At 43.3% G+C, this 27,843-nt stretch overlaps 1 protein-coding gene across 1 annotated transcript; it reads right to left on the bottom strand.

Annotated features, from left to right (window-relative positions):
* Window positions 1-1,277: 1,277 nt before the first annotated feature.
* On the bottom strand, window positions 1,278-27,497 carry CBLN4 (cerebellin 4 precursor). Its single transcript, XM_083744769.1, has 3 exons — window positions 26,514-27,497; window positions 15,142-15,258; window positions 1,278-2,887 (listed from the first exon to the last, which is right to left on the bottom strand). The coding sequence occupies exons 1-3, from the start codon at window positions 26,802-26,804 to the stop codon at window positions 2,690-2,692; spliced, it is 606 nt and encodes a 201-aa protein (XP_083600895.1). The 5' UTR covers window positions 26,805-27,497; the 3' UTR covers window positions 1,278-2,689.
* Between the last annotated feature and the right edge of the window lie 346 nt (window positions 27,498-27,843).

Below are 27,843 nucleotides of genomic sequence, written 5' to 3'. Positions count from 1 at the left end.
ACAAAATGGTGCCCGCACCCCACTCCGGCCAGGGAAGAAGAGATGAGTGAAGATCTACATCAGAAACGAGGGAAGGAATCAAAGCAACCTTACCTGATGCTTGAAGTGGGAATCAAAGGCCATCGGGGCAGGGAAAGGGCTCAGGCAGGTGTAGAACCCAGGAGACCCCAGACGGTGGCCCCCACAATTTTCTCCTTAGAGGTGGGAGGAGAACAGCAACACCTCATATTCACCAAGGCTGCTGTAGAGGAGGCATTTGGGTGGAGCTGCTGAGGAGGCAGAAAATCCGACCTTGCTACTCCCTTGGGTGGAAGTGTGGGATCTAAATTCAAATCCTCATTGTCATCTTCTGAGTAGGCTAATCATAGCTATCAATTTTCCCTTTTCTTGCGAGGAGTCCTATTCGGAATAAGGGAATTTCCCTTAAAAAAAGGAAAACGTTGACAGCTATGGTAGGCTTATGGGTTTATGCTGGGTGGTTTATGCTTGGCTCATGCTGGGTGGAGACTTAGAATGGCAGGAAGTATGAAAGCAAAATTCGAATGCATGGGTTCTCTTGTCCATCTGTTACACGTTCACCCTTCCTCTACAGACCTTAGAGCAGTATGTATGATCCCCATCTCCGTCACAGGAATACTGTGAGGTCAGTTAAGTTAAGAGTTTGTGAGGAAGTTTGGGTTCTCGCCCTTTCTCATTAACTCTGAAAGCACTTGGGATTTTTCAAGTATATACCAGTCAGATACATCAAAGGCTTTCTCAAGCCTATTAGAAGAACATGCACCAAAGCCATGGGGCTGCTACCACTGCCTCTGCCTCCACTTTCTACCCCAAAGCAAAAAACAACAACACTTACCTTGGGGAAGGAGAAGTGGTTGGTCATCCCATAGACATATGAAGTTCTGGCTCTTGTCTCCAGGATCTCTACTTGGAATTGACCCTTGTTGTGTCATTTGTTGCCAAGGAGGTGGTCCAAGTTTTTTGAGTTACTGTCCTTCTGCCTCATTTCCCTACCCCTGGTGGATTCATGGTGCTATAATGAACAGAACTGCTGCACAGGCAAGTACAATTAGAAGACTGTCAAACAGTTCACCAGCCAGTGGGTCTTTGTGAGCTATAAAACTTTAGTTACTTTGATTGCATGCTGATTTGCTTTCTGGAATTTGACAGAGTGGAGTGGAAAATCTCAGCTGTTTCCTAGAGTTGTTCTTTTATCTTGCACAAAATAATGCTAATTGATACCATTTTAAAACAATATTTTTCAAGAAGCCCAAGGATTAAAAAAAAATACACTAACATATATTAACTTTTATTATGTAACAGCAACATAATAAATAAATTTATGAATTCATATGGCCTTTACAAAAAGACAGAAAAGATATTGCACCAAGTTCAGGTACCGGCTATTTGGATTGAATATTTGCTAAACAAATGAGGCTCAGTGCAGTCAAAGCTAAGCACATTTAAGACCTATTGATGTTAGTGGAAGAATTAACTGCACACTTTAACCTTCCCCATTGAGATCAATAGGACTGCAATTCTATATACACTAACCTGGGAGTAAGTCCCATTGTTCTCAGTGGGACTAACTTCCAGGTACATGTGCCTGGGATTGAGCTGTAAAAATGCTTAACTTTGCCTGGACAATGCCCACAATATCTATCATCATATATACATTTGCGGAGTTAAGGCAAAACCAGATGATACCTCAAAATACAACAGAAGGCTTGAGAAACAGACATAATTAAAAACAAGAGGGGAGCATTTCCATCTCCGACTAATGAATTAGCTGTGTCTAAGGAACAAATCCCTTCGGTTTTTTAATAAAGTGGTTATTATCAATCATGTTAATTAAAGGTGAAGAACAAGTGTAATTTTCCTATAGAGCAAGGCTGTTTTGCAGAGCTTTGCCAAAAATGATCCCATTTAACCCAGTAAGCATTTTTTTGTTAGCATGATAATCACTTCCCGTTACTAGAAAATACTTTCTGCAGAATATAAACTCCATCCATGTGCAAATAACATCCAACTGTGACCTACAGACTTTCAGTCGGGTGGTCCTCTTTGAGATACATTATCTGAAGGAAAACATCTAAGTGAATCATCCAACACACTGTACAAAGAGGAGTAATGAAGTCAATCACTTATCAATAACCATTATCTATTCCTTCCCAACTGAACAGGATGGATTTATGTTAATTTTTAGAGCGAGGGGAACAAAGACATGATATAACTAATATATCAATGAACGGTTCTTTGGCAGCTATGTATTAATCTTGATTGAAGGCTGAACTCAAAGATTCTTAAATTATAGACCTGGTTGCCAGTCTTTTAAAAATATAATTGGGGGAAGGGGGAGAGACAACAATAATGACCCACTTCTCCCACAAACCCCATATGTCCAGTAAAGGAACTCTGAATAAATCTTGCAGGCAGCTTTTTTCGGCAACATCAAGCATAGATATTCACTGTCTGCTTTCGGTCGTAATCCAAATGCACCGTATTTTAAACACACAAAATTCGGTGAAATCTCAAAGGAGTTCAGAAAGGGTCAAATGCCATAAATAGAATCCATATTCACCCATGAGAAACCAAGAAAGAAAACATCAATCCAAAGGATGAGAAGATGATCTTCGGAGAACAGAAGCAATGACTGGTCCACACCTGGGTGAATGTCATGGAGAAATCGACCTTACAGGGGAAAGACCAGGAAGCCAGAAAATGTAGAATACTGCCATCCACCAACCAGATTACCTTTCTCCAGTTTCAGGTAAACCTTGTCTTCCTTGTCTAGATAAAGTAGGACTCCATTTGTGGCAGCTTCACGAGTGACATCCTTATCCCCAGCAAAAGCAGAAATGACCGGTTTTCCATTGAGCATCAAGTTAACCTACAAAAGAGAAAAATTGCTGAAAAAAAGTTCAAGGTAACAAGGAAACCCATCTGTCATTAGCAAATCCTATGCAAAGGATCATTAGAAGCCACAAATGCCTGGAGTCCACAGACTGTTTGCTGTTCTTGAAACATCCTTTCGGGAAATAGCAGCTACAAATACTTAAGGTATTCCATATGTGGAAGGGGAGGGACAGGGCAAAATGTGTTGGTGACTATGGGTCTACAGCAGGCTCACTTTAGGAATAAAAATGCAAGAAGAGTCCTGCTGAATTAGGTCAAAGGCTCATCTAGTCCAGCATCTTCTTCTCACACTGGTCTACCAGATGCCCATCAGAAGCCTGCAAATCAGACCATAGTATAGCATTTTCCCCACCTTTGATTTCCCTCCTGACACCAATCCCTTTGTAAACGGTTTTGCATCTTTTCAAAATGGTGTGCAAAAGCTGCTGACCAGGTAGACCTCGTATTGTGGAGGCCAAAATGTTCACCAAAGTCACCCACCTTCGCGGATTAACCAGAGAAAGAACAATGTCAGCCCAGTGATAGCTCACTGTTATAAGCAGGCAATTGTGTACAGATATCTAAGCACACCCCGGAAGCACACCAAACTGACCGGGTGCCAATGAAAAAGTCATAAGGGAAAAAATGCACACATACCCCCAAACACCCAAAATATGTTAAAAGATATAGGTGTTTATAAGCTAGTGCTAGAATCCTAAAACCCAAATAGCAAAAGTAGAGTCTCTGATACTAAGGCCTCATCTGCACTATAAATTAAAGTATATTGTACCATTATAAACATTCGTAAAGGTAAAGGGACCCCTGACCATCAGGTCCAGTCGTGGCAGACTCTGGGGTTGCGGCGTTCATCTTGCTTTATTGGCCAAGGGAGCCGGCGGACAGCTTCCAGGTCATGTGGCCAGCATGACTAAGTCGCTTCTGGCAAACCAGAGCAGTGCACAGAAACACCGTTTACCTTCCCGCTGGAGCGGTACCTATTTATCTACTTGCACTTTGAGGTGCTTTCGAACTGCTAGGTTGGCAGGAGCAGGGACCAAGCAACAGGAGCTCACCCCGTCGCTGGGATTCGAACCGCTGACCTTCTGATCGGCAAGTCCTAGGCTCTGTGGTTTAATCCACAGCTCCACCTGCGACCCCATATATATTCATAGCTTTCCCAAAAAAACTGTAGCTGTTTGGAGACACCTGTTGCTCTCACAGAATTGCCATTTTCAGAACTCCCAAAGAAGATGGGTTGATTATTAAACCGCTGTGCTGATTCTAGCTCTGGGAGGGGAATTGGGGTCTCCTAGCAATTCTCAGCACCCTTAACAAACTACAGTTCTTTTTATTTTGGAAGGGAAGCCAAAAGGGATATGAAAATGCTTTAAATGTATTGTGTGGATGGGCCCTAAAAGAGAATATAGTAAATGAGGAACCTGGTGGGTCATTGAAATAAAGTAAGGTACATGTACACACTATGTTAGGTGAGAGCAAAGTGTTCAAAACATTTATAATTATGATTATAATTATTATTATTAATTTACACCCCACCCATCTGACTAGGTTGCCCCAGCCACTCTGGGCAGCTTGCACCATAATAAAAGCACAGCAAAAATGGCAAACATTAAAAATTTCCCGATTAGAAATCTTCAGTGAAACAAGCTTATCTACAGAATCATGAGGGTAGGAATGATCCCAGCTGCCAAGGTAAGTTTGTGCTGGAGCATACAATCAAGTCACTCTAACCAAAACTCCAATAAGCATCTTGGGATATAGAATGAAATGAAAAGCAGAAGGTTGGCACAATAGCTCAGCAGTGCATCACCTGATTTACATGAAGAAGATCTCAAGTTCGGCTCCTAGCATATCTTGTTCTTACTTAAGGACTCTTATAAATCCAGATGGTTCTAACTCTTACATAGCAAAATCAGATCTATTGGCATTGACTTGGAACTCTTGTATAATTCAAGTGAGCCATATATTTATCGCAATATTCATACCAGATTAAGGGACATTGAAAAACAAAACATCGATTCAGCTGTAAATAAAATGTGCTCCCCCAAGTTCTATGGTTTAAATATGACAGATAATAGGGTCACTAACATCTCAAAATTAACAATTCCAGTCCAACGACTGAACGTTTCCCCCTCAGCTCTTGTCAAGGGCAGATATTCAAACATCCCCAGAAAAGATAGACATTGTGGGTGTTCTTTGAACATGCCAGACATTGTAGAACATATTCTTTTCTACTGTCCATTGTACAACCAGCTATGCAAACACATGCTATCCCCTTTTGGTGATAGTCTAACATCATGGCACAATGAAAATATAAGATTCTATCTGTCTGAAAGTAACCCGGAAGTAACTATTTAGCAGGAAGAAATTACAATGAAAATCTTCATTAGTACATATTTTACATGGCTGTTTATTTGTATATATTTTAAAATGTCATATATGTATGTTTTATGATGGCTTATTCTTGTAATGCCTAATAAAGGTTTGGCGAAGTAAGTAAGTAAGCATATTGTATCGTCTTAGCAGGATCAGGCAATGGGAAAGACCTCTGATCAAGATTTTAGGGCAGGGATGGCCAATGTGGTGCCATTCAGATATAATTAAACTACAACTCTCATCAAACCTAGCCAATGTGTTAGGAGTCACAGTCCATTGACATCTGGGGCACACAGTATTGGTTAACTCTACCTTAGAAAAAACAAAAAAAATCCTTCCAGTAGCACCTTAAAGACCAACTAAGTTAGTTCTTGGTATGAGCTTTCGTGTGCATGCACACTTCTTCAGATACCCTTCAGATACACTTCTTCAGATTTCGTGCATGCACACGAAAGCTCATACCAAGAACTAACTTAGTTGGTCTTTAAGGTGCTACTGGAAGGAATTTTTTTTGTTTTGACGATGGCAGACCAACACGGCTACCTATCTGTAACTCTACCTTAGAAAGCTATCCCTAGTCAATAATAGTGATTTAGATCAGTGTAGCTAATATGGTGTCCTCCAGATATTGCTGGACTACAACTCCCATCATTCTTGATCATTGGCTTTGCTGGTTGGGACTTATGGGAGATGGAGTCCAATAACATACAGAGTTACTGGCTATCCCTTATATGAGTGGACCAATGGCTTGGCCTGATATAAGGATACTTCCTCTGTTCTTCAACTGTGGGGAAGGGCAAAGTAGAAAATGTACTAAGAAGTGATTATTTCAATTACTCTCAGATTGACTGGCTAATTGTAAATTTGTGTCACAGCAAGCTGGCAAATAAATAGGCTTAAACATGCTTAGCTATAAATTGGACAGTGCCCAAGAGTTTTAGCTATAATGAATGAGTGTGCCTTTACCAACACTGAGTCATGGAGCCAGCGACAAAGGAAATGACACTTGATTTAATCCTAAATTATTCCCAGAGCAGTACAAGAAGCTATAAACACTGTTGAACTTCCTGGAAACAGTGAATGCAGCACTACCAAGTTCACCATATTATATGACTGGAAAATTGCCCAGAAAATCCAACAGAGTCATATTTCATTCCAAAAGGTGGCTTTTATTGTCAAAAGTGAGAAGGTTAGCTAGGAGGAAACTGAAAGGTAATGTCAGAAGGGTAAAATCTCTCAAGGGAGCATGGGTACTATTTTAATGCAGTAGAACAGAAGTTCAAATAAAATGTATAGCACAGCATCAAAAACAATCCTAAAAAGGATACTTTTGTGAATTACATTGAAAAGGCACAAAAATTATCTGTAAATTCTAAAAGGTGAGAAAGCTCACATTACAAAATGGAAGGCTGATGAAAATGAGAAAATTCAGGCAAATTGAATGTAAACCGACAGTAAGACAAAGCCAGAAGAAAATTGGGGAGCGAATGCCAAAAATATATAGAAATAATAAGAAGAAGATTAAAAGAATTTAAATACAACAGAAGCAGGAAACCAGCAAGATTTATTGCAAGAAACTTGTTAGCAGGGTAAAATTAGCAATAGTTAAAAGAAGCATTCAATTTCAGTGAAGATGCACAAATTCTTTGCATCAGCCTTCACTGCAGATGTTGCCCACATGAACTCGCATGTACAGGTGAAAATGTTTGTGAAAGCTTTTAGTTCAGAACTAACCTGAACTGACAGAAGCTGATAATATAAGGTGTCAAACGAAGGTTTACAATTAATTGAATTAAAACACACACACACACAAACACACACACACACAACACAGCCATAGGGCTAGGTGGCACTCAGCCAAGATTTCTTAAAGAACTCAAATGTAACAACATTTTTTCATAAGGCAGTTGCTACAACCCATTGATCATTTTGGTTGCCACTTTTTGAAACTTTTTCCAGCTGGAAAAGAGTCAAAGTGGTTGGAAATAAACGCAGCGTATAAAAATAAATTAAAACCAGAGCAAATTTAAACACTAACCATTCAAAATACATAAAAGGCCCAAATTAGTAAAGACCAATTCCTACCCACCACACCAAAAAATAAGCACACTGTAGGAGACAACATTGATTAACTGACCACCTGGGTAGACAGAAAAGTCTTAGCTGGGCATCTAAAAGTTGGCAGAGGTGGCATCTGGAAGCAATTGGCAACTAGTATAGACTGTGTTGACCGCTAAGTAACCTAGGGTCACAACACTGGGACAGTGAAGGAAGAGTACGCAAAGCATCATTGTCAATGAGCACTGAGATGCATTAAGAAGGGTGTGAGGATCCTTGATGTTTGCTACCCAGGACTGTGGTTCTTTGAGGGCAGAGAGCATGACTTCCCTGGGGCACACCTGCATCATTTACTCAGGCCTTCAGACCTGGGAGGTTATGACTCAAGCCCTCAGCACCGAAAAGGTGTGGCTGAGAGGACAGGGACAAGCAGTGCTCTGTGTATGTTCCTAAAATAATAATAATAATAATAATAATAATAATAATAATAATAATAATAATAATAATAATTTATTATTTATACCCCACCCATCTGGCTGAGTTTACCCAGTCACTCTGGGCAGCTTCCAATCAAGTGTTAAAAACAATATTAAATATAATTAAATATTAAAAACTTCCCTTCAGATGTCTCTTAAAGATAAGATAGCTGCTTATTTCCTTCACATCTGAAGGGAGGGCGCTCCACAGGGCAGATGCCACTACCGAGAAGGCCCTCTGCCTGGTTCCCTGTAACCTCACTTCTAGCAATGGGGGAACCGCCAGAAGGCCCTCGGTGCTGGATCTCATTTTTTTTAAAAAAAAAGATATTTATTGAAGTTTCAAAAGTTATATAAAAGAAAAAACAATAATACAAACAAAACACAAACAAAAACAAGTATAATTTCAATCCCTTATTTTCTTATAACTTACTTCCCTGACCTCCTCATACCTCCCCTTTCTGTATTCCAATTTCTAATTATTAGTTCAGCAAATCCTCTCCCTTAATTTTCATTTAATTTTTAGCCTTTCTTTTCTTTTTACTTAATCATTACATCTGAAAACCACTTAATTTCTAAACCAACATCGTTCTAACATTCATTAATTTTGCAATGTTTCCTAAGATAGTCCTTAAATTTCTTCCAATCTTCTTCCGCCGTCTCTCTTCCCTGGTCTCAGATTCTGCCAGTCATTTCTGCCAGTCCCATATAGTTCGGCGCTGGATCTCAGTGTCCAGGCTGAACGATGGGGGTGGAGACGCTCCTTCAGGTATACAGGACCGAGGCTGTTTAGGGCTTTAAAGGTCAGCACCAACACTTTGAATTGTGCTCGGAAATGTACTGGGAACCAATGCAGATCTCTCAGGACCAGTGTTATGTGGTCCCAGTGGCCACTCCCAGTCACCAGTCTAGCTGCCGCATTCTGGATTAATTGCAGTTTCCGGGTCACCTTCAAAGGTAGCCCCATGTAGAGCGCATTGCAGTAGTCCAGGGTGCATGTGAGAACTGCAGGCGTGAGTGGAAACCATTGCTTAATGGCACAATGTGCTTCATGTGTGTTAGCTAGCTGAAGGTGTGGCAGGAAGGTCTGTGCTAAAGTGTTGTGATCACAGAACCTGGCGATAAACCGATGTTGTGCCCTCCAGAAGGTTGTGTCCTCCCATCATTGTAAACCATCAGCCTTCTTTCCTGGGGCTGATGGGAGTTGTAGTTCAGCGACTTCTGGAGCTCACCCTGGCCTATGTGATGTGTAGGAAATACAAGGAATAACAATCAAATAATATAGGACAACACCCGAGCCAATCAGGGCTGTAAACAGCAGCAAGGAGGCATTTTACTCCTGCTCCAGAGGGTAGGACCTGAAGCAATAGCTTCAAGTTACAAGAGATGCCCACTAAACACCAGGAAGAACTTTCTGGTGGTGAGAGCTGTTCAACAGTGAAATGGACTCCATCAGAAGGTGGTGGACTCTCCTTCCAAGAAGAAGAAGAAGAAGAAGAAGAAGAAGAAGAAGAAGAAGAAGAAGAAGAAGAAGAAGAAGAAGGCTTTAGAAACCTGGTTCCCCAGATTACAAGACTACCGCTCTTAACCACTACACCACACTGGCTCTCTTGGGGTTTCTAAAGCAGTGGTTGGAGGGCCATCTGTCACGGATGCTTTAGCTGAGATTCCTGCATTGCAGGGTGTTGGACCAGAAGGCCCCCGGGTTCCCTTCCAACTGTACAATTCTATGATTTCATGAGTCACTGCCATACCATTCTAGCAACTGACGTGTTCCCTCCATATTTAAACATTACTGGAGCAGCAGGAGACTGGATGACGTGGAAATAGATCACATACTGCAGTGGCAATATATTCAGTGAGCCAGAGATAGGCTTGGCAAGAGCAGAAGAAAATATGCTGCACGTGACCATTCATTTTTGCAGAGACATCTCCACATTCTTATCTTAAGCAATCTTGCTCTTTTCTCCAAATGAGGCAATTGCCTGAATATAGCAAGGGCACAAGGTCTTCCCATAGCTGGTATTTATGATGCTTTTGAGCATGATTTCAGTGTGCACATTACATAGTCTGGAAAGGCACCAAAGGAGAAGTGCAAAGGGGCTTTTAATCTTGCACCAAAGAACACAATGAAATTTCAGCAACCCGGGCAGCCGGGATTTTCTTTTATCATATCACCATCACTCAGAATCATGCTTGATAGCCATGGGTCAAAACAAAGCAAATGCACAAGCAAGTGCCTGGTCTCATCCTGTGCTCTCTGTACTCATATACTCAAAGGTATATGACACCACCCATGTTTTGAGAGGTTTGCCTGAAATGGAGTTTAAAATCCTATTAAAATAAAAAGACATTTTAAGAACACGGGGATGGGGCTTTCTCCACTTACAATTTACAGTGGTGTAGTTGCTGTCTGATCTGATCTTTTTAAATCAATTTACAGTGGTGTAGTTGCTGTCTGATCTGATCTTTTTTAAATTTTGCAGCTGATTCGTAGCACCTTTGGTCACATGTTGCTGTTGGCAGTGAGTGGGTGTGAGGTCTCCCATTCTATTCTGCAAGCAGGTTGTATCCAAACTGAGAAAAGCTCCATGGCTGTAGCCATGCCGCTTGCATTCCTCCAACCAATCAATGTTGGCATTATGAGCATGTGCCCTTTTGCACCACACACACACACACACACACACACACACACGTTTAATGCCCAGAGTTCTGGAATTCCAATCTTGAGGGAGTATAGGAGATTCAAACGGAAACTATATAGGCTGGATCTAGACACATAGAAAAAGCGTTTCAGTTTAAAGCATTGTAAATTTAAATAGGGAAAACAGGTAGCGAAAAATGGGACTCCACGTCGCCATCTGGTGGCACAATATTATATCACACATACAACGCATATAAATCGCTTTTTTATTTACCAGTCTAGCGGCAGTTGTTGTGCTACGCCAAACCTGGTTGCCATGATGGCTGTTCATGGGCAGTGCCTTGACTTGGCAGCAGCATCTCAATCTGCTGAGATGTCTCAGGACCATCAGCTCAATCTGCAGTCTCCTCTGAGCTGAGCTTGCAAATGGGCAGGCCAGAGTGTAGTGAACAAAGCAGATGTCTCACAAGCCATGCCCATCAACCCCCTCCATTCAGAAAGCAGGATCCATTCTGGATTGATTGATTGATTGATTGATTGATTGATTGATTGCAGTAGAAGAAAAATCTGCTTTTTAAAAAGTAAAATGGGAAGAATTCAATGTCACACTAAGGCAATTGTTCCTTCAGGGGAAGCATTTCAGCTTACTTGAGAGTAGGACCACTCTCCTCCCCCTACATGCTGTTCTGGAGCTTCTACATGGGAGGAGGATAGTGGGGGAGAGAGAGAGAGAGAGAGAGAGAGAGAGAGAGAGAGAGAGAGAGAGAGAGAAGCTATACTACTATAAATGGTAAGCATGGGAAGACAATAAGATGAACTCTGTTGGGTGAGTCCAAAGGCTCATCTAGCCTAACATCCTCTTTTCATCAGTGTGGTCCACCAGATGCATGCAGACATTCTGTGCAAGCAGCGCCTGTTCTCAGCGTCTCATATTCAGAAGTACAAGTGGCATAGGCAACAAAATGTTGCAGCATGGACTGTTGCTGATAAAGATTCCAGCCGCTCCATTCCATTCCACTCCCCATATTTTCTGTCCCCTCCACAACAAAAAACAACACCCACGAGTCAAAATTCCATGGCTACTGAGCATGCTCAGTTCTCGCTGGTCTGTTTTTTCTTTGGAAGGGTCCCCCATTTAAGTCTATTAATATTAAAGACTGGAACCTGAGCAGAGGGGGCATGTTCACCACCACCCACACTAGTCAACCTTTGGTGCTGACAATGCTCCACAACCCAAGGGTACCTCATTGTAATGAGGTGAGTGATAAACCGGCCCTTCACCCTCCAGGGGTCTCAGGGTGTTGCTGCCATGGCTAAAAATTGGCTGCTGTTCTTTAATGCTAAAAAAACTAAGTCAGCATGAGTCAACGGCCTATAATGACTCATGCAATCTTTCACCAAATTGTACCTGTATATATAGAGTGGTCAGTGTTAGTGTTGGATGTGGGTTGGTTGGATGGTAAAAAGCTGGTTGTGTGTAAAAAAATTCTGTCGGTCATGGTTGGAGAAGAAGACTTTTTAAGAATAAAAGTAGCAATACTCTGCAAGAATACTCTTCTCAAAGACTCTTTTGTGCCAACTAAGGTTTGAAGACTAGGCAAAGGCGTAAAAAGGAGGTCAAAACCTTTTCTTTTTCAAACACAAACAGGTTATAGGCCCAGTGTTTCTGAGCGTGTGCAGAGTGCAAAATGACTGACAGCATCTCAGCAGGGAGCTAGTGAGTCCTGGTGGTGCAGCTGACCATATCTGAATCTGTGCCTACACCCCATGCCAGCATGACCCAACAAATACTTAATTCACAAAGCCATCCCAACTGGCTCGGCAAAGTGGAAATGCCCCCAAGCCAACTGCATACAGCCCGAGCAACCCATGGCACACGTATCAATCAGTCAGACTAATAATCCAGCTTCTTAATATTTGCCAGTTTGGAGCAGGTTAAAAAAAAAAGGTACATTCCAGACACATTGCTGCAAACTTTATTTTATATCCTATTCGGACGTGTCATTAAGTAATCCATGTTCATTTTAAAGGTTTAACTGATTCTTTCTGTGTTTTACTGAACATTATCTAGCATATGCTGGGGGGTTTTTAACAGCTTTGTGGATTTTAGATGGGGGGGGTTAATCCATCATTGTATTATGAACATTGCTTTGAGAGTTTGGGATCAGGTGGCCTATACATCTTTCTAAATCAACAAATACAAATTAGTTAATGTGGGTGTAGCCAAAAAAAATCCTACACAGTCCCTTGGAGTGATTGATTATCCCCACATGATACTAGGCCCTAGGGGAAAGGGGTGTCCCACAGGAAACTAAGAGAAGGTGGGACTGGTTTCTAAGGCTGGCTATGTGACTGAGGCCAGCATCACCCCAACATCAGACTGCTAGAGTGAGGAGACTTTGCTTCCCCTACTTTCCTGATGTTCCACCAATCTCCTGCCATAGGCTTGCCACTAGGATTCTTCCTCTCAGGCCTTGACTTCAATATCTGTTTCTGGTTGCATTCTCACTTGCTCAAAATGTGAGGGATCCCCATTCCAAAATGCTCTTCTCCTCTCACCTTTCTTTGGATGCTGCTTTAGAAGGAACTTGTTAGGATGTTGGACTAGGACCTCGGGGGTAAAGGTAAAGGACCCCTGACAGTTAAATCCAGTCACAAACGACTCTGGGGTTGCAGCACTCATCTCACTTTACTGGCCGAGGAAGTCAGCATTTGTCTGCAGACAGTTTTTCTGGGTCATATGGCCAGCATGACTAAGCTGCTTCTGGCAAACAGAAACGCCGTTTTACCTTCCTGCTGGAGTGGTATCTATTTATCTACTTGTACTTTGACATGCTTTCGAACTGCTAGGTTAGCAGGAGCTGGGACCGAGCAACGGGAGCTCACCCCATCGTGGGGATTCGAACCGCTGACCTTCCGATCGACAAGCCCTAGGCTCTGTGGTTTAGACCACAGAGCCACCTGCATCCTGGTAGGACCTTGGGGAGCCAGGGTTCAAATCCCCACTTGGCCATAAATTTCAGTGGGTGACACTAGGAAAAGGTGGGCTATAAATGCAAAATAATAATAAATTATCTCTGTTCCCCCAAACAGCTCTCTCTGCAAATGGGATGGAATGCATTTCCACAATCCATCTCTTTCTCACTCTCTTCATTCTCCCAGGTTTCCTCCTCCTAATGCCTCAGAGCCAGTGTGGTGTAGTGGTTAAGAGTGGTGGACTCGTAATCTGGTGAACTGGGTTCGATTCCCCGCTCTTCCACATGCAGCTGCTGAGTGACCTTGGGCCAGTCACACTTCTCTGAAGTCTCTCAACCTCACTCACCTCACAGAGTGTTTGTTGTGGGGGAGGAAGGGAAAAGGAGATTGTTAGCAGCTTTGAAACTCCTTAAGGGGAGTGAAAGGTGGAATATCAAGTTGAAACTCTTCTTCTTCTTCAAGTCCATACATCCCTCTCTACATTCCTGCATCATCTCTGCACCCTGAGAGGAGAAGTGTGATCGCCAGCTTGACCTGATTTACTGCTGGCGAACCCTTCTGCAAAGACGTACATAGGCAAAGATGCATAGTTCTGATCACACTGGAGAGAGGGAAAAGGGAAGTGTCTTTCATGAATCCCATCCTCCCTCTGCAATATAAGATAAAATGTAAATGACCCCCTGGATAGTTAAGTCCAGTCAAAGGCGACTATGGGGTTGCAGCGCACATCTCGCTTTCAGCCCGAGGGAGCCGGCATTTGTCCACAGACAGCTTTCCTGATCATGTGGCCAGCATGACTAAACTGCTTCTGGCACAACAGAACCCCATGACGGAAGCCAGAGCACACAGAAATGCTGTTTACCTTCCTGCCGCAGCAGTACCTATTTATCTATTTGCACTGGTATGCTTTCGAACTGCTAGGTTGGCAGGAGCCCAAGAGGCTCAGTGGTTTAGACCACAGTGCCACCTGCAATACTCTGTGTCCCTCAGAAAGGAGTCCTTTGTAACAGCACTCCAAGCTTTAGGGCCAAAGGGGAATTGTTTCCCCACATCCTTCTTCCATTAAGTAGACTCCACCATATTCCAGTTCCTTCTGTGAATGGAAAGAGCCCTTCTGTTCACAAAGGGGCAAGGCTGGGTCAAACCCAGTCACTTTTTAGTCCTACTGATTTCAATAGGAGAGGTCTGTTGCACTCAGATCTTGCTCATGGGCTTCTCAGATGCCTCTGAATGGTCATTGAATTGGACAAGGGACTAGATGTGTGTTTGGCTTGATCCAGAAAGCTGTTCTTATGCTGTTACATCAAATGCATGCTTCCTTTCATTATGTTCATAGCATTTATTATCATGAAATTACTTCCAACAGTCCCCAATGTGAGATTCACAGAAAAGTTGTAGCACATAATTAGAATGCAAGCATTCTCTTTATTTTGAACTCTCAAGGCCATATCTTGAACTGGTGAGAAACATTGTTATCTTAAAATGTCACTGAAATCCATTTGCTATTGTCCAAGTTGAGCTATTTGCTGTTTCCTAACTCATCAACATGGGTGCATTTAAACTATTTCTATTTACAATAGAAAATGGATTTTCGCTATTATCCATTTATCTATATATATATTTTAGGGAAATGGGGAAGGGGAGAAGGAAGGAATGAAATGCTAACAAATGTGTTCCAACAGATTTTTTGAATCAACATACCTGGATTGTTTGGCTCTGGTAGACTTTAATTACATGAAAATTAAAACTGTAAATTCCTTTTCTTGGTGCTACAAAGACAGACTCCAGCGTAAAGAAATTCCCCACATTTACTAGGATCTACAAATTAAAGAGAGAGGAAATAAGAATTAATGGAAGCATTCTGTGTTCTTGGGGGAAAATATAACTAATTTGCAACAGACACAAGATTTCTCAACATGCCTACACATCTAAAGCCATGGTGTTAATTTGTAACCCTAATGTTTATTTATACTAATTTATTGTACATACAATTAAGATTTCCAGACGTAAGAAATATTTTCCCCAGCAAGATTAAATTGGCCTAGACATCCTTTCTTTAAGGTTACAATTTTGTGCATGCTTAGTTCATACCCTCCAACATTTCTCCGATGAAAATAGGGACATGCCATTCCATAATGATAATTTTAATATAGATACACCACACATCTTACTGGGTTGCCTCAGCCACTCTGGGCAGCTTCCAACATATATAGAAATATTAAAGATTTTTTTAAATTCCTTATACAGAATTGCCTACAAACATCTCGGGGGTCAGATAATTCCATACCCTCCTGCATTTCTCCAATGAAAATAGGGACAGGACTTGCCGATCAGAAGGTCGGCGGTTTGAATCCCCGCGACGGGGTGAGCTCCCGTTGCTCAGTCCCTGCTCCTGCCAACTTAGCAGTTCGAAAGCACGTCAAAGTGCAAAGTGCAAGTACATAAATAGGTACCGCTCTGGCGGGAAGGTAAATGGCGTTTCCGTGCACTGCTCCAGAAGCAGCTTAGTCATGCTGGCCACATGACCCAGAAGCTGTACGCCGGCTCCCTCGGCCAATAAAGCGAGATGAGCGCCGCAACCCCAAAGTCGGCCACGACTGGACCTAATGGTCAGGGGTCCCTTTACCTTTACCTAAGGAAAGTGGGACATTTTGGGATCAAATCTGCAACTGGGACGGCATCTCTAAATCAGGGGCATCCCTGGAAAATAGGGACACCTGGAAGGTCTGTTAGTTCAGGTCAATTGGGCCTGCTTTTGAGTTTGCCAGGATAAGGTCCATAATGCACAGGCTGTATCCTGCAAACTGAACAGCTCCTTAGTTCCACTAAAGCTCTTACTGAGTTTTAAGTCCTGCAGAGTTTTAAGCCACCTCATCATAGTGAGGGGAGAGGCTCATTTTTTGAAATCTGTTTTGCAGCACAATTCTGGTGATGTAAGCCCCACCACAGTAGCCAGGTAGGCACAAGCAGAGCACACAGAATGCCGACAGCTGCATCAGCAGCACAAAGGCATGATGTTACACCAGCATTACAGTGATGCAGCACAATGCTTCTGACACTGCAGGATGATCTGCCCATGCAAATATTTACAATTAGGGCATACTCCTCAAACCAATTATGTCCTGATGCTAGATGTCGACGGTCCATTAAAGAAGTGAGCTCCTTGCACATCGGGTTCACTAGGGACATAACTTTAAATACAGCATGGGAGATTTGCAAAATTACGGCAAACTTGTAAAAGAATGATCTAACAAGACAATACAAGCCCCAGCTAGTAGGCCATGGCAGGACATGGCAAAGCAGCAAAGCGACTGGTATATCCACAACTCTGGGTGTATATAGGTCAGAAAGCCCTGGGGGCACGTCAAGGAATCTCCTTTCACCATCAGGCTTTTGCTTTATTTATTTCTTTGTTTGTTTCTTTTATGTCTATTTATGGATATATATTTTGGAGTACAAGTCTCACAGGCAAGTAACAGTGCTGCTACAAAAAATTAGGCACATCTAATAGCCTTAATGTTATGCTCGAAAGATGCTGCCCACGTTCTCTGCTATTGTGCCCAACCTCTTCTCTTTGGTATATGTCACCACACACTACCTGCCCAATAGCACCACCACCCAAAAAACGCAGCGCTGAATAGGTGTGGGGGTAACTGTTTCCTTTATGGCAATCTGATCCATGGACTACCCTGGAACTACCTTTGAAGGTGACCTAGAAACTACAACTAATCCAGAATGTGGCAGCTAGACTCGGCCCAGCATACCTGAAGAAGCGTCTCCACCCCCATCGTTCAGCCTGGACACTGAGATCCAGCTCCAAAGGCTTTCTGGTAGTTCCGTCCCTGCAAGAAGTGAGGTTACAGGGAACCAGACAGAGGGCCTTCTCGGTAGTAGTGCCCGCCCTGTGGAATGCCCTCCTACCAGATGTCAAGGAAATAAACAACTGCCTGATTTTAGAAAACATCTGAAGGCAGCCCTGTTTAGGGAAACTTTTAATGTTTGATGTTTTATCGTGTTTTTAATATTCTATTGTGAGCCGCCCAGAGTGGCTGGGAAACCCAGCCAGATGGGCAGGGTTTAAATAATAAATTCTTATTATATTTTTATTATTTTATATATATGGAGAGATGAGTGGAAATCAATAAGGATCCAAAGAGGTAGATGAGGTTAGGATCTGGGCTTTTATGCCCCCCTACTATCTCCATCCCACATTGGTTGGTTTGCAGGAATATCCCCACAATAGCCCTTGCATGCCCATCACCACAATACCACCCCCACCTCCAACACCTTTCCAGATTGGAAAAGCAGCGTGATTATTGGGAAGGAAGACCTTCCGATGTCCAGTGGAGTACAGAGCCAATTTGGATGATCTCCAGTGTGGTAAAAGTACTAGATGTGCAGGGGGTATCGGTGTGCATGCGTGCACACACTGCTATGTATGTGCATAATGTGCCATCCATCACATGTCTACCAGGCATTACACACATCTGTCTTCTTGACACAGTCTTGCCATGCCCTTATTGAAATCTGCACATGCATTCCTTTCCTGTATTGCAACGCAGAGTGTTCGCATATATCAAATATTGCACCTGTGACATCATATATATGCCTGGTGTGAGCTGCATGCGTAAGTCCAAGCCACACTCTGTGTAATAGTACACTTGAGCCATGGGAGCACTTATTTTCATAGAATAGCCCCAATTAGCTGGCTTTCAGTAAACAAAGGAATTCAGGGATTTATTTGAAGTGCTTCGCCTTAGAAGAGCTTGAATGGAAAGGGCAGTTGTGCTTCCAAAGGGATAATAATAATAATAATAATAATAATAATAATAATAATAATAATTGCATGGAACTGAATGGGAAAGCCCATTTCTGCAGGAACTTCACAGGTATATCAGAGCAAGCAACGGGTTTTGGAGCATGGGGAACAATGATCATTAAGGAGACTGCAGGTGTAGTCAACTACAGAAAGATAAGATCCCCTTATGTCTCTTGCAAACATAAATCCTGGCCTTTCTTGGGTAGCTTTGGGAATGGCTGGGTTGTGTTACAAATGGGTCCAATCCACAGAAAGTCAGGCATGTGTGAGCCCTATTGATTTTAATGGAATTTATTTCTCAGTCCTAAACACAGCCTTTAAAAATTAGCCTCATTGATCTCAAGGAAGTGTACTTCCCAATAAGTGGCTTTAGGCTGCAGTATATAACTGGGAAAGCAAACCTATTGATCAAAATGGGGCATGTGTATATATATTGTTCAGGATTCTAACCTTTAAATCCTTGCATAACTTTGAGATCACTTGCTCTAGTACATATCTCCCCCTGCCCTTATATCATCAAATGAAGCCCTCGTTTTACCCAGCTTTAAACCACAAAGGAGCACAGCTGGACCATTTAAGGTGTTCTTCCTATGGAGGTTAGGATGCCCCCTCCCTCTCAAAACATTTCACCCTCCACTAAAGAAAACTATTTGTTTTCTTAGGCATAAGCTGGGCTTGGAAGAGGTTGTGGGCGGCGCTTTGTTGGTTGCTTTGCAGCATTCTGTTTCATTTTAATTGTGGATTTTGTTGTGTTTTATTATTATCCACATTGTTGATTTTAGCGCTTCTTGGTTGGCAATTAAGAAAAGGGAGGGAGGGAGGGAGGGAGAAATCTTGATCTGAATTGCAGTACAAAACCTCCCCAGTGTATATGCATGGCTTCCACAGCTGACTATGGAGGTGACAGGCAAAGATCTATAAACACTCGGGGTCCTTTTCCTTTCTGTAGGCATCGATCAAAGCATCCTTCTTAGAAAAGTTACTTTGCTGAATCATGAGTCAATGTGTTCAGGATTGTGGAACTAAACTGGAGAAATCACTGACTAGCTCTAGGGTCTTCAGTCTGGCTCCAGGAAAAGGATCTGAGGGTAAAATCATTCATGATATTAGTGCTCAAATTATGAGAGAAGAGGTGGGCATGTTAATGAAAACCACAAGCTTCACTCTTATCTTGTCTCAGTTTTAACCATATTATGGTCCCCAGACCCTGGGGGTGGCAGCTCAGATGATAAGGCCATTAAGCTCCTCTAGCCCCCTATAATTCTAGCACACCTAGCCTGTTGGACAGGGTGAAATGCTCCAGTGCTTCCAAAACTGATCCCTGCATTTAGATAATCTTTCAGATTTAAAAATAAAATAAAAACTATTAATATTTGGCACCCAGCACATGGTGGGGTTGTTTCCCCAACACAACATTCCCCCCAGGCAACAGTGGCCGTTCAAAAAGAAACTGTTCCATGCAGAAAAGTCATCCTGTTTTGTCATCATCATCATCATCATATATTATTTATACCCCACCCATCTGGCTGGGTTTCCTCAGCCACTCTGGGCGGCTTCCAACAAAATATTAAAAACAATACAGCATCAAACATTAAAAACTTCCCTAAACAGAGCTGCCTTCAGTTGACTTTTAAAAGTAAAATGGTTGCTTATTGCCTTGACATCTGCTGGGAGGGCGTTCCACAGGGCAGGCACCACTACCAAGAAGGCCCTCTGCCTGGTTCCCTGTAATCTCACTTTTCGCAGTGATGGAACCACCAGAAGGTCCTTGGTGCTGGACCTCAGTGTCCGGGCTGGATGATGGGGATGGAGACACTCCTTCAGGTATACAGAACCAAGGCCTTTTAGGGCTTTAAAGGTCAGCACCATCACTTTGAATTGTACTCGGAAACATAATGGAAGCCAATGAAGATCTTTCAGGACCGGTGTTATATGGTCTCAGCGGCCGCTCCTAGTCACCAGTCTAGCTGCCTCATTCATTCTGGATTAATTGCAGTTTCTGAGTCACCTTCAAAGGTAGCCCCACACAGAGCACATTGCAGTAGTCCAAGCGGGAGATAACTAGCGCCACTCTGGCGAGACAGTCTGTGGGCAGGTAGGGTCTCAGCCTGCAAACCAGATGGAGCTGGTAGACAGCTGCCCTGGACACAGAATTAACCTGTGCCTCCATGGACAGCTGTGAGTCCAGAATCTGTTAAGACTGTCTGCAGATCTGCAGTTGAGGACAACTGAGATCAAACTGGATCTGTGAGCATTATAATAAACATGTGCTGTAAAACCAACACAAGCTTATCAACCTGAGTGGTCTCAGGAGGCCAGTTTGCATCAGATCCCAAAATGCTTCTGTAATAGTGTACATTAATGCACTGTAACAGGGGTGTGGAACATGTGGTTCTCCTGATGTTGCTAAACAGTTCTCATCAATGGCCATGCTGGCTGGAACTGAGAAGGAGTAAGCAGTCCAACCATATCTAGAGGGCCACAGGTTCCCCATTCCCCGCTCCAATGAAATTATACTGACATGGCACCTGGCATGCCCACCTTGAGTACTTAATTCCTGAGCTTAGGATAGGCCTATCTCTATCTGCCTCCTTCATTGACTTCTAATAAAAGCATATTTTCTTAAAATAGCAACAACAGCAACAATAACTCTGAATTTTGCTCTAGGGTATCTTCCACCACCTAAGGGACCTGGGTGGTGCTGTGGGTTAAACCACAGAGGCTAGGACTTGCCGATCAGAAGGTCGGCGGTTTGAATCCCCATGACGGGGTGAGCTCCTGTTGCTCGGTCCCAGCTCCTGCCCACCTAGGAGTTCAAAAGCATGAAGTGCAAGTAGATAAATAGGTACTGCTCCGGCGGGAAGGTAAATGGCTTTTCGGTGTGCTGCTCTGGTTCGCCAGAAGCGGCTTAGTCATGCTGGCCACATGACCCGGAAGCTGTACACTGGCTCCCTCGGCCAATAAATCGAGATGAGCGCTGCAACCCCAGAGTCGGTCACGATTGGACCTAATGGTCAGGGGTCCCTTTACTTTATCTTCCACCACCTACTAGGAATATTTCATGATGAAATGTTCCTATTCTTTGTTGGTCTCAATTTAAAATTAAAGAAGTGATGAAAATCGACTCAATTGTTGTTTTTTAATTAGATCTCACATACTTGGGAGGCAGGCTACTTATTATCCACAGAGGAAGTGACCATGATTCATTGGTAAAACTGCTTGGAATGATTTCATTGAATTTCAAAGTAATGTCACCTCCCCCTTTTTCTTCAAGACCCTCCTTAAAATCCACCTTCCCATGAAGACTAGAGCTTAACTCAGGGATGGCGCTCATGAGTGCAGTTCTCCAGACTCTGAATCCCATCATTCCAAGTGAGCAGGGCTAAAGGATGGGGATGATGGGAGCTGCAGTCCATGTCTGGAGAGCCCCCAGTCCCTCAGCCCTGTCTTAACTCCTTACTGCTCAGCCTCTGCTCAAACGATGGCTAGGTACATATAAGAACCTAATAAGAGCCTCCTGGATCAGGCCAAAGGCTCATCTAGTCCAGCATCCTATTCTCACAGTGTCCAACCAGAGCCACAACAACATTCTGCCCAACTGCAGTTTCTAGCTACTGGTATTCAGGAGCAGTGGCATAGCGTGGGGGGTGCAGGGGGGGCCAGCCGCACCGGGTGCAACATCTGGGGGTTAGGGTTAGGGGGCACAAATCCACGGGTTAGGGGGCACAAATCCATGGGTTAGGGGGCGCAAATTACTTGCCTTGCCCCGGGTGCTGACAACCCACGCTACACCACTGTTCAGGAGCATTGCTGCCTCTAAATGTAGAGGCAGAACATGGGCATTAGGCTCAGTAGCCATTGGTGGGCTATAAGAGTCTAATCCTCTTTTAAAGCCACTCAAGGTGATGGCCACCACTGCTTGTCGTGGGAGCAAACTATGAGCTGGCTAGAGAAGTACTTTCTTTTACCTTCCTTATTCATTTTATTGCATTTATCCCCCATCTTTTTCTCCATGGAGTACAATGTAGTAGCAGCAGCATTTATTATTATTATTATTATTATTATTATTATTATTATTATTATTATCTTATACCCCACCCATCTGACTGGGTTGCCCCAGCCACTCTGGGTGGCTTCCAGCATAATAATGGTTTTCCCTTTCTGCATTTAATCCTCAACAACAACCCTGTGAGGTGAATAGTCTGGGAGACAGTGACTGGCCCGAAGTCTGTGTGGAGACTTGAACCCTGGTCTCACAGGTCCTAGTCTGATTCTCTAACCACTACACTATACTAGCTCTCTAGTTGTATTTGCTCACTTTCATCACTTGTTAGCCATACTTCTCTTCCCTCCCTGCTGCTTCCCCACCCCCTCGCCAACTGAGGCAGCAATCTTATGCCCACCTGTCTGGAAGTAAACCACATTGAACTCAATGGCACTACTTCTAAGTACACATGAATCGAATCACATTGTCAGTGTAATATAGCAATATAGTGAGAAGGTAAGAAACTGAAGAGTGATTCATCCATTCCTTGGTTTGAATCTCACCTAAGCCAAAAGCTCATCTGATGGCCAGGGGCACACTTTTCTACTCAGCCTCCCACCTGCAATATGAGTGTGATTGTGCTGACCTACCTACCCTACAGGGTTGTTGTGCGGATTACCAGGACTCAGCCAAGACATTTTGCAGCCTGAGGCAATGAAAAAAATGTTGCCCTGCACTCTAAGTTAAGGTGCATAATACCACTAACACAAAGATAATTAGCTATAAAAGAACATGATCATTTAAATCAGTAGATGGCGTAAACATAATCCACTGTATTATGCTGCCTGCCTCCTCTTTCCATAAATTTATGGATAAGATATTCCAAAACTGAAAGAACTGAGGTGGGGCCAGAGATAGAATATTTGCTATGAGGTATAGTATGTTTCTGCATCACACCCCTTTTGCTGCATGCCCAGCACATGCTCCTTGAGGCGGCCACCTCATTTTGCCTAATGGTAGGACTGGCCCTGAAGACTGCAACCAAAGTGAAGTATTACAGTTATTCCGCTTCTTATATTGTAAGTTCCTTGGAGAAGTTCCAGTGTGTGTATACTACCCTGTGAAGTTCTCGTTATACACTGATGACATCATAATATATTGATAATACTCTTGAGAAGATGGAAAGAGGTAGAAGAGGAGGAGGGGGGAATGGTAGCAATGTACGTTTTAAACCTAAAGTCTGAGGCCCCATCTACAGCATCTTTTGGGGAAGGGACTTAGGAACATAGGAAGCTGACATATACAGAGTCAGACCAATGGTCCACCTCAGCACTGTCTGTTCTGAACTGTCTACATGGCATATTTAGGAGGAGATGGGAAATTCATGTTACACATTTTATATACTTGTACTTTTGTAATATTTTTGGGAAATGCAAGAATTAATTTTATATTTTTAGAAGTATTGTTCTGACTAGCAGTGACTCTCCAGGGCTTCAGACAGGGGACACTTCCAGAGCTACCTAGAGATGGCAGAGATCGAACCCATGACCTGCATGCAAAGAGGATGCTCTGCCACTGAGTCATGGCCTTTGTGCCATGAGAGCTGCTGCAGTCTGGGCAGACCATACTGAGCTAGATGGCCTGTTGACATGAAACAGCTTCATCATATTTCTGACTCTGCAGAAGTCCAGGGGAAATATTTACGGGAATTGCACCTTGGTCATTCTTAGGAGGCAGCTCACATACCCCTTTACATGCATGGCTGTCAGCCACACACTATACTGGTGAAAGTGATCTATCATTCCCTCCCACCACCCCATTACACCTCAGTCCTAAGTACATTTGCATGAGTTCAATGGAAAGTCAGTTTTAGTTAGCTTTGCCACTGCCAGCTGAAACCGGCTGGAATTTCTTCCAAACATAAATGCGCTTTCAGATCTGTTAGCGTGGGGATGGATTCCAGTTGTCGTGGCAATTGAGGAAAAACAATGTCTTCACATATATCACACAACATATGTTGGCTCCTTGCTCAGTCTTGATTGGAATGAGTGTGAAGGCATGAGAGGTGAGTGGGTAGTTTCTCAGAAGAAAGCAGGAAGCAAAGAACATAGTAGGAAGAGGAGAAATTAATTGCATGGCACTTTTAGGTTCTGCACAAGTGATGGGTGGGCACGAACACTTTTTAAAATTCAAGGCTCATAACCTGTACCTAAGGGGGAGAAAAGCCCTGCATCTTGCCTTGCACTCCCTTTCAAAAGATACAGGCAGCTGTCTGATGCCCTGGCCATTTCCATGTCTCTTACATATCCACCTGTCTCCTGGCATCTTGAAAAGGTTAATGGCAGTGCGACTTGAGCAAGGTACAATATTCCCAGAACTCTTTGTAGTCATGGGAGAGAGTGAAGATCCATCATTCTCTCTGAAGAATATGCTGTGAAAGACTAAAGAGTAACTTCCTGGGGCTTAATTAACCCACTGCGCTAATATTTGCAAAGATAGGCTATTCCACCTGCTATCATACATAATCAGAAGGAGGTGATAGAGGAAATAGCTGAGGGTAGAGCATTAAACAATTCCCAAGAAGGCAGAGACATTTCAAACTGGAGCTGACACAACATAATTACAATGCCTTCCACCACCATTTCTTTCTTTCTTTTTAAAATACATATGGATCTGATCCAGCCCAAACTGCACTCTTGTATATCATATAGATTTTAATGGGATAAAGTGACACACATGTTAAACTCTTGCATTAAAACAAATGGACTTTTAAAAAACGTAGTAGCATTATCTCATAGATAGCTGAAAATATAAAGTGTGTTGTTGTTGTTTTAAAAAATCTTTCTTTGTTAAAGGATTCATTCTTATTTATAAATGACTTAACATTGACAATGCAAGACCTTACTTTGGAGCGGGAATGAATAACTCTTTTTGTTTTGTCTAACCATTGATCATATGCCTGGACAGAGGGTATGTTTGGTGTTTGTCTCTGAGAGGTAGGTCAGGGAAAAGTGAAACAGGGTGTCTTTCCAATATTGCAACATTCTGCAGTGATACAATATAGGTGCAGTGGATCTTTCAAAGGACTGCCTCCAAATTCCTCTGTTACCTGACCGTGTTTGATTGCTATATACATGCCAATGTGATTGCACCAGAATAGATTTTGGGTTACGAGAGGTGCCTAAATTCCACTTACGGATTTTGACACTTTATAAAGTGATAAAAGGTTTGGACTGCTGTGAAAAGGTGGCTGGAAAGCAAACAGGAATATCCCACAGAGTTAGATAGGATATTTGGACATATTCACCTCAACTGCACACAATGCAATTCCTTAGAATCTTAAAAATCCCCACACTTTCCCTTCAGGTATCAAATCATCTGAGCTGGAAGGCTATAATCCTATGCACACTTATCATGCCCACAGTGAGGCTTACTTCTGGGTGAATATTCTCAGGACTGGGCTACAAGAGTGCAGAAACAATAAGGTCTCTGCATTGGTGACTACCGTCACCAATGACTGCAAATAATCTAAAACTGGATGCATTCCTGGGCAGTCTGGTCTTCCTTCATTAATCTCAGATACACAGACCTTGTTTAACCATCATACCTTTTTTCATAAGAATGTGAACTTTTAGATAGTAGGTGATTGTCATTTCTGAATACTGAACTCTGGAAACTTATGTAACCCTGCATGAGTTATAAGAGAGTGGAATGGTAGGAATCTAAATCAATAAGTAGTAAAACAAACTGCTGTATTCTCAGAGCAAAGCAGTCTGCGTCTTCCTGGTTACAGCCTTATGATTAATTCAACCCAAAGACTTACAATGTGCAAATGCACTCTTGCTTGGTAAAGTGGAATGACCATCAAACTTCACTGCAAAGGCAAGGAAGTGTCGGTTGGAAGGAAATGAGCCTATTGACCGAGAGTTTCCAATGCCACTTGGTAAGTTTCAGCCCACTGCTTGTAAAGGAGCATTAAAGAGTTCACAGATCGACTCCCACCTGTTGATCCCCACCTCCTCCCCTGAACTGATCTCGTCTCAGCTTCATGACCGGTTGCCTCGCCACTCCACTTCTAATCGAATCCCTTTCCCAAATGATAACACTTCTCTCTATATATTTTAAAAAATTGCTCCTCCCTTGATCAAAACTACTCATCCTTTGACCGATTCTTCTCTCGCTCTTTTTCTTAACCTCCTGGGAGGGGAAAATGATGAGAATGCCCTGCCTTTTAAGAAAGAATATACATTCATTCACTTCCTATATTACCTGATCGAAGTAGATTATCCTGGTTTTGTTGCTCATCTCGGAAGGTTCGTGGTTGGTACTCCTAACTGCCGAGAAAGCAACCTTGGAATTAGCAGCCCGTACGGAGATCCCCAGAGGAGAAGAAGACGATCCCTTAGAATCGGTAGCCGGGTTGGAATCGCACACGACCAAGCATTTCCCTTCCAGGACGATGGGCTCCGTGTCGTTTTGCGCCCAGACGGGGAAAGTGGGAAGCGCCAACGCCAAGAGGACGGTAGGCACCACGGACAGCGCCCTGCTTGAAGCGCCCATGTTCAGCACCAAGAGAGGCGGACAGCGAAGCCTTGCTCGGAGCGCCCCAGCGACGCCTCTCGTTCCTCCTCTCTCCACGCTTACACACCAAGCTAGCGGTAGCAGCCCTACCAGCAGTTGGGGGGGAAAGGGGGAGAAGAAAGCACACCCGCTACCCGACGCACCAGCAGCGAAATCTTCCTCCTTTTCACTCTTCCAGCAATTCCAGCAAAAAAAAAGTCAGTCTTCCCTCTTCCTTTTTTTTTTTGGTCCTTTAAAGAGCTCTTGGAAATAACCTCCCGGACAAAATCAGCACTCCCCAAAAACCCTGTTCTTCCCGGTTCAACCCCCCCTCCACTATCCACAAGGAGCAGAGAGGGGGGGAAGCCCTAAGGTGAATTATTGATGAAAGAGGGGAAAAGAGAAAGAGAGAGAGAGAGAGATCAGGAAGAAATAAAAACATTTGACGTAGCCATGATTCGTTGCATGGCGAGCCTGTCTCCTTTTCTTGTCCTGCAGGAATCTGAGCAGACGTGCCCAGCTCCTGACGGCAGGAGCTTGCCCTCTACGCTAGCTCAGGCACTACTCGATGAGCTCATTTGCCAGGATGCTTTGCAAAAAGCGGAGTTCCCTCGCTCTTTACCACAATTCCCCCCCCCCCAGCGTCATGGCACACAGAAGCACGCCCAGCCCTCTCTCTTTCCCTCTCTCTCTCCTCCGCACACCCCGCTGCATTTTAAGCTTTGTGCGTCTACCAGCCTTTCGCCAGGATTGCCCTCCTAGGCTGTCGTCCCAGACAGAACTCCCACCCCCACCCCAAACAAAATAAATAGAATATTTTGGAGAGTGCAGAACAGGACGATTTAACCCCCAATGAAACGTTGGCTACGTGCCTTAGGGGTATATATATATATATATATATTGTGTGGCAAGCATTTAAAATATTGACCCAATGATCAGGGAGGTCTTTATAGGACTACAACAGCCAGGCAGGCAAATTAACCCTTTCAGGGCTGCAGAATAGCTTGCACTCAATGAGACACAAACTGTGGTGCTCTGC

This window comes from Podarcis gaigeae (genome assembly GCF_964106915.1).
Source record: "Podarcis gaigeae genome assembly, chromosome: 6".
Classification (NCBI taxonomy): domain Eukaryota; kingdom Metazoa; phylum Chordata; class Lepidosauria; order Squamata; family Lacertidae; genus Podarcis; species Podarcis gaigeae.
Note: the sequence above shows the minus strand (reverse complement) of the source record. Positions and strands in the feature narration are given on the sequence as shown.

What these genes read in the sequence shown, in the direction of transcription:
- CBLN4 (XM_083744769.1), bottom strand. Translation starts at nt 26,804, where the DNA reads ATGGGCGCTTCAAGCAGGGCGCTGTCCGTGGTGCCTACCGTCCTCTTG. An exon ending in GGATAATCTACTTCGATCAG is followed by an intron (nt 15,259 to 26,513) that starts GTAATATAGGAA and finishes TTTAATTTGTAG; the next exon opens with ATCCTAGTAAATGTGGGGAA. An exon ending in ACCAGAGCCAAACAATCCAG is followed by an intron (nt 2,888 to 15,141) that starts GTATGTTGATTC and finishes TCTCTTTTGTAG; the next exon opens with GTTAACTTGATGCTCAATGG.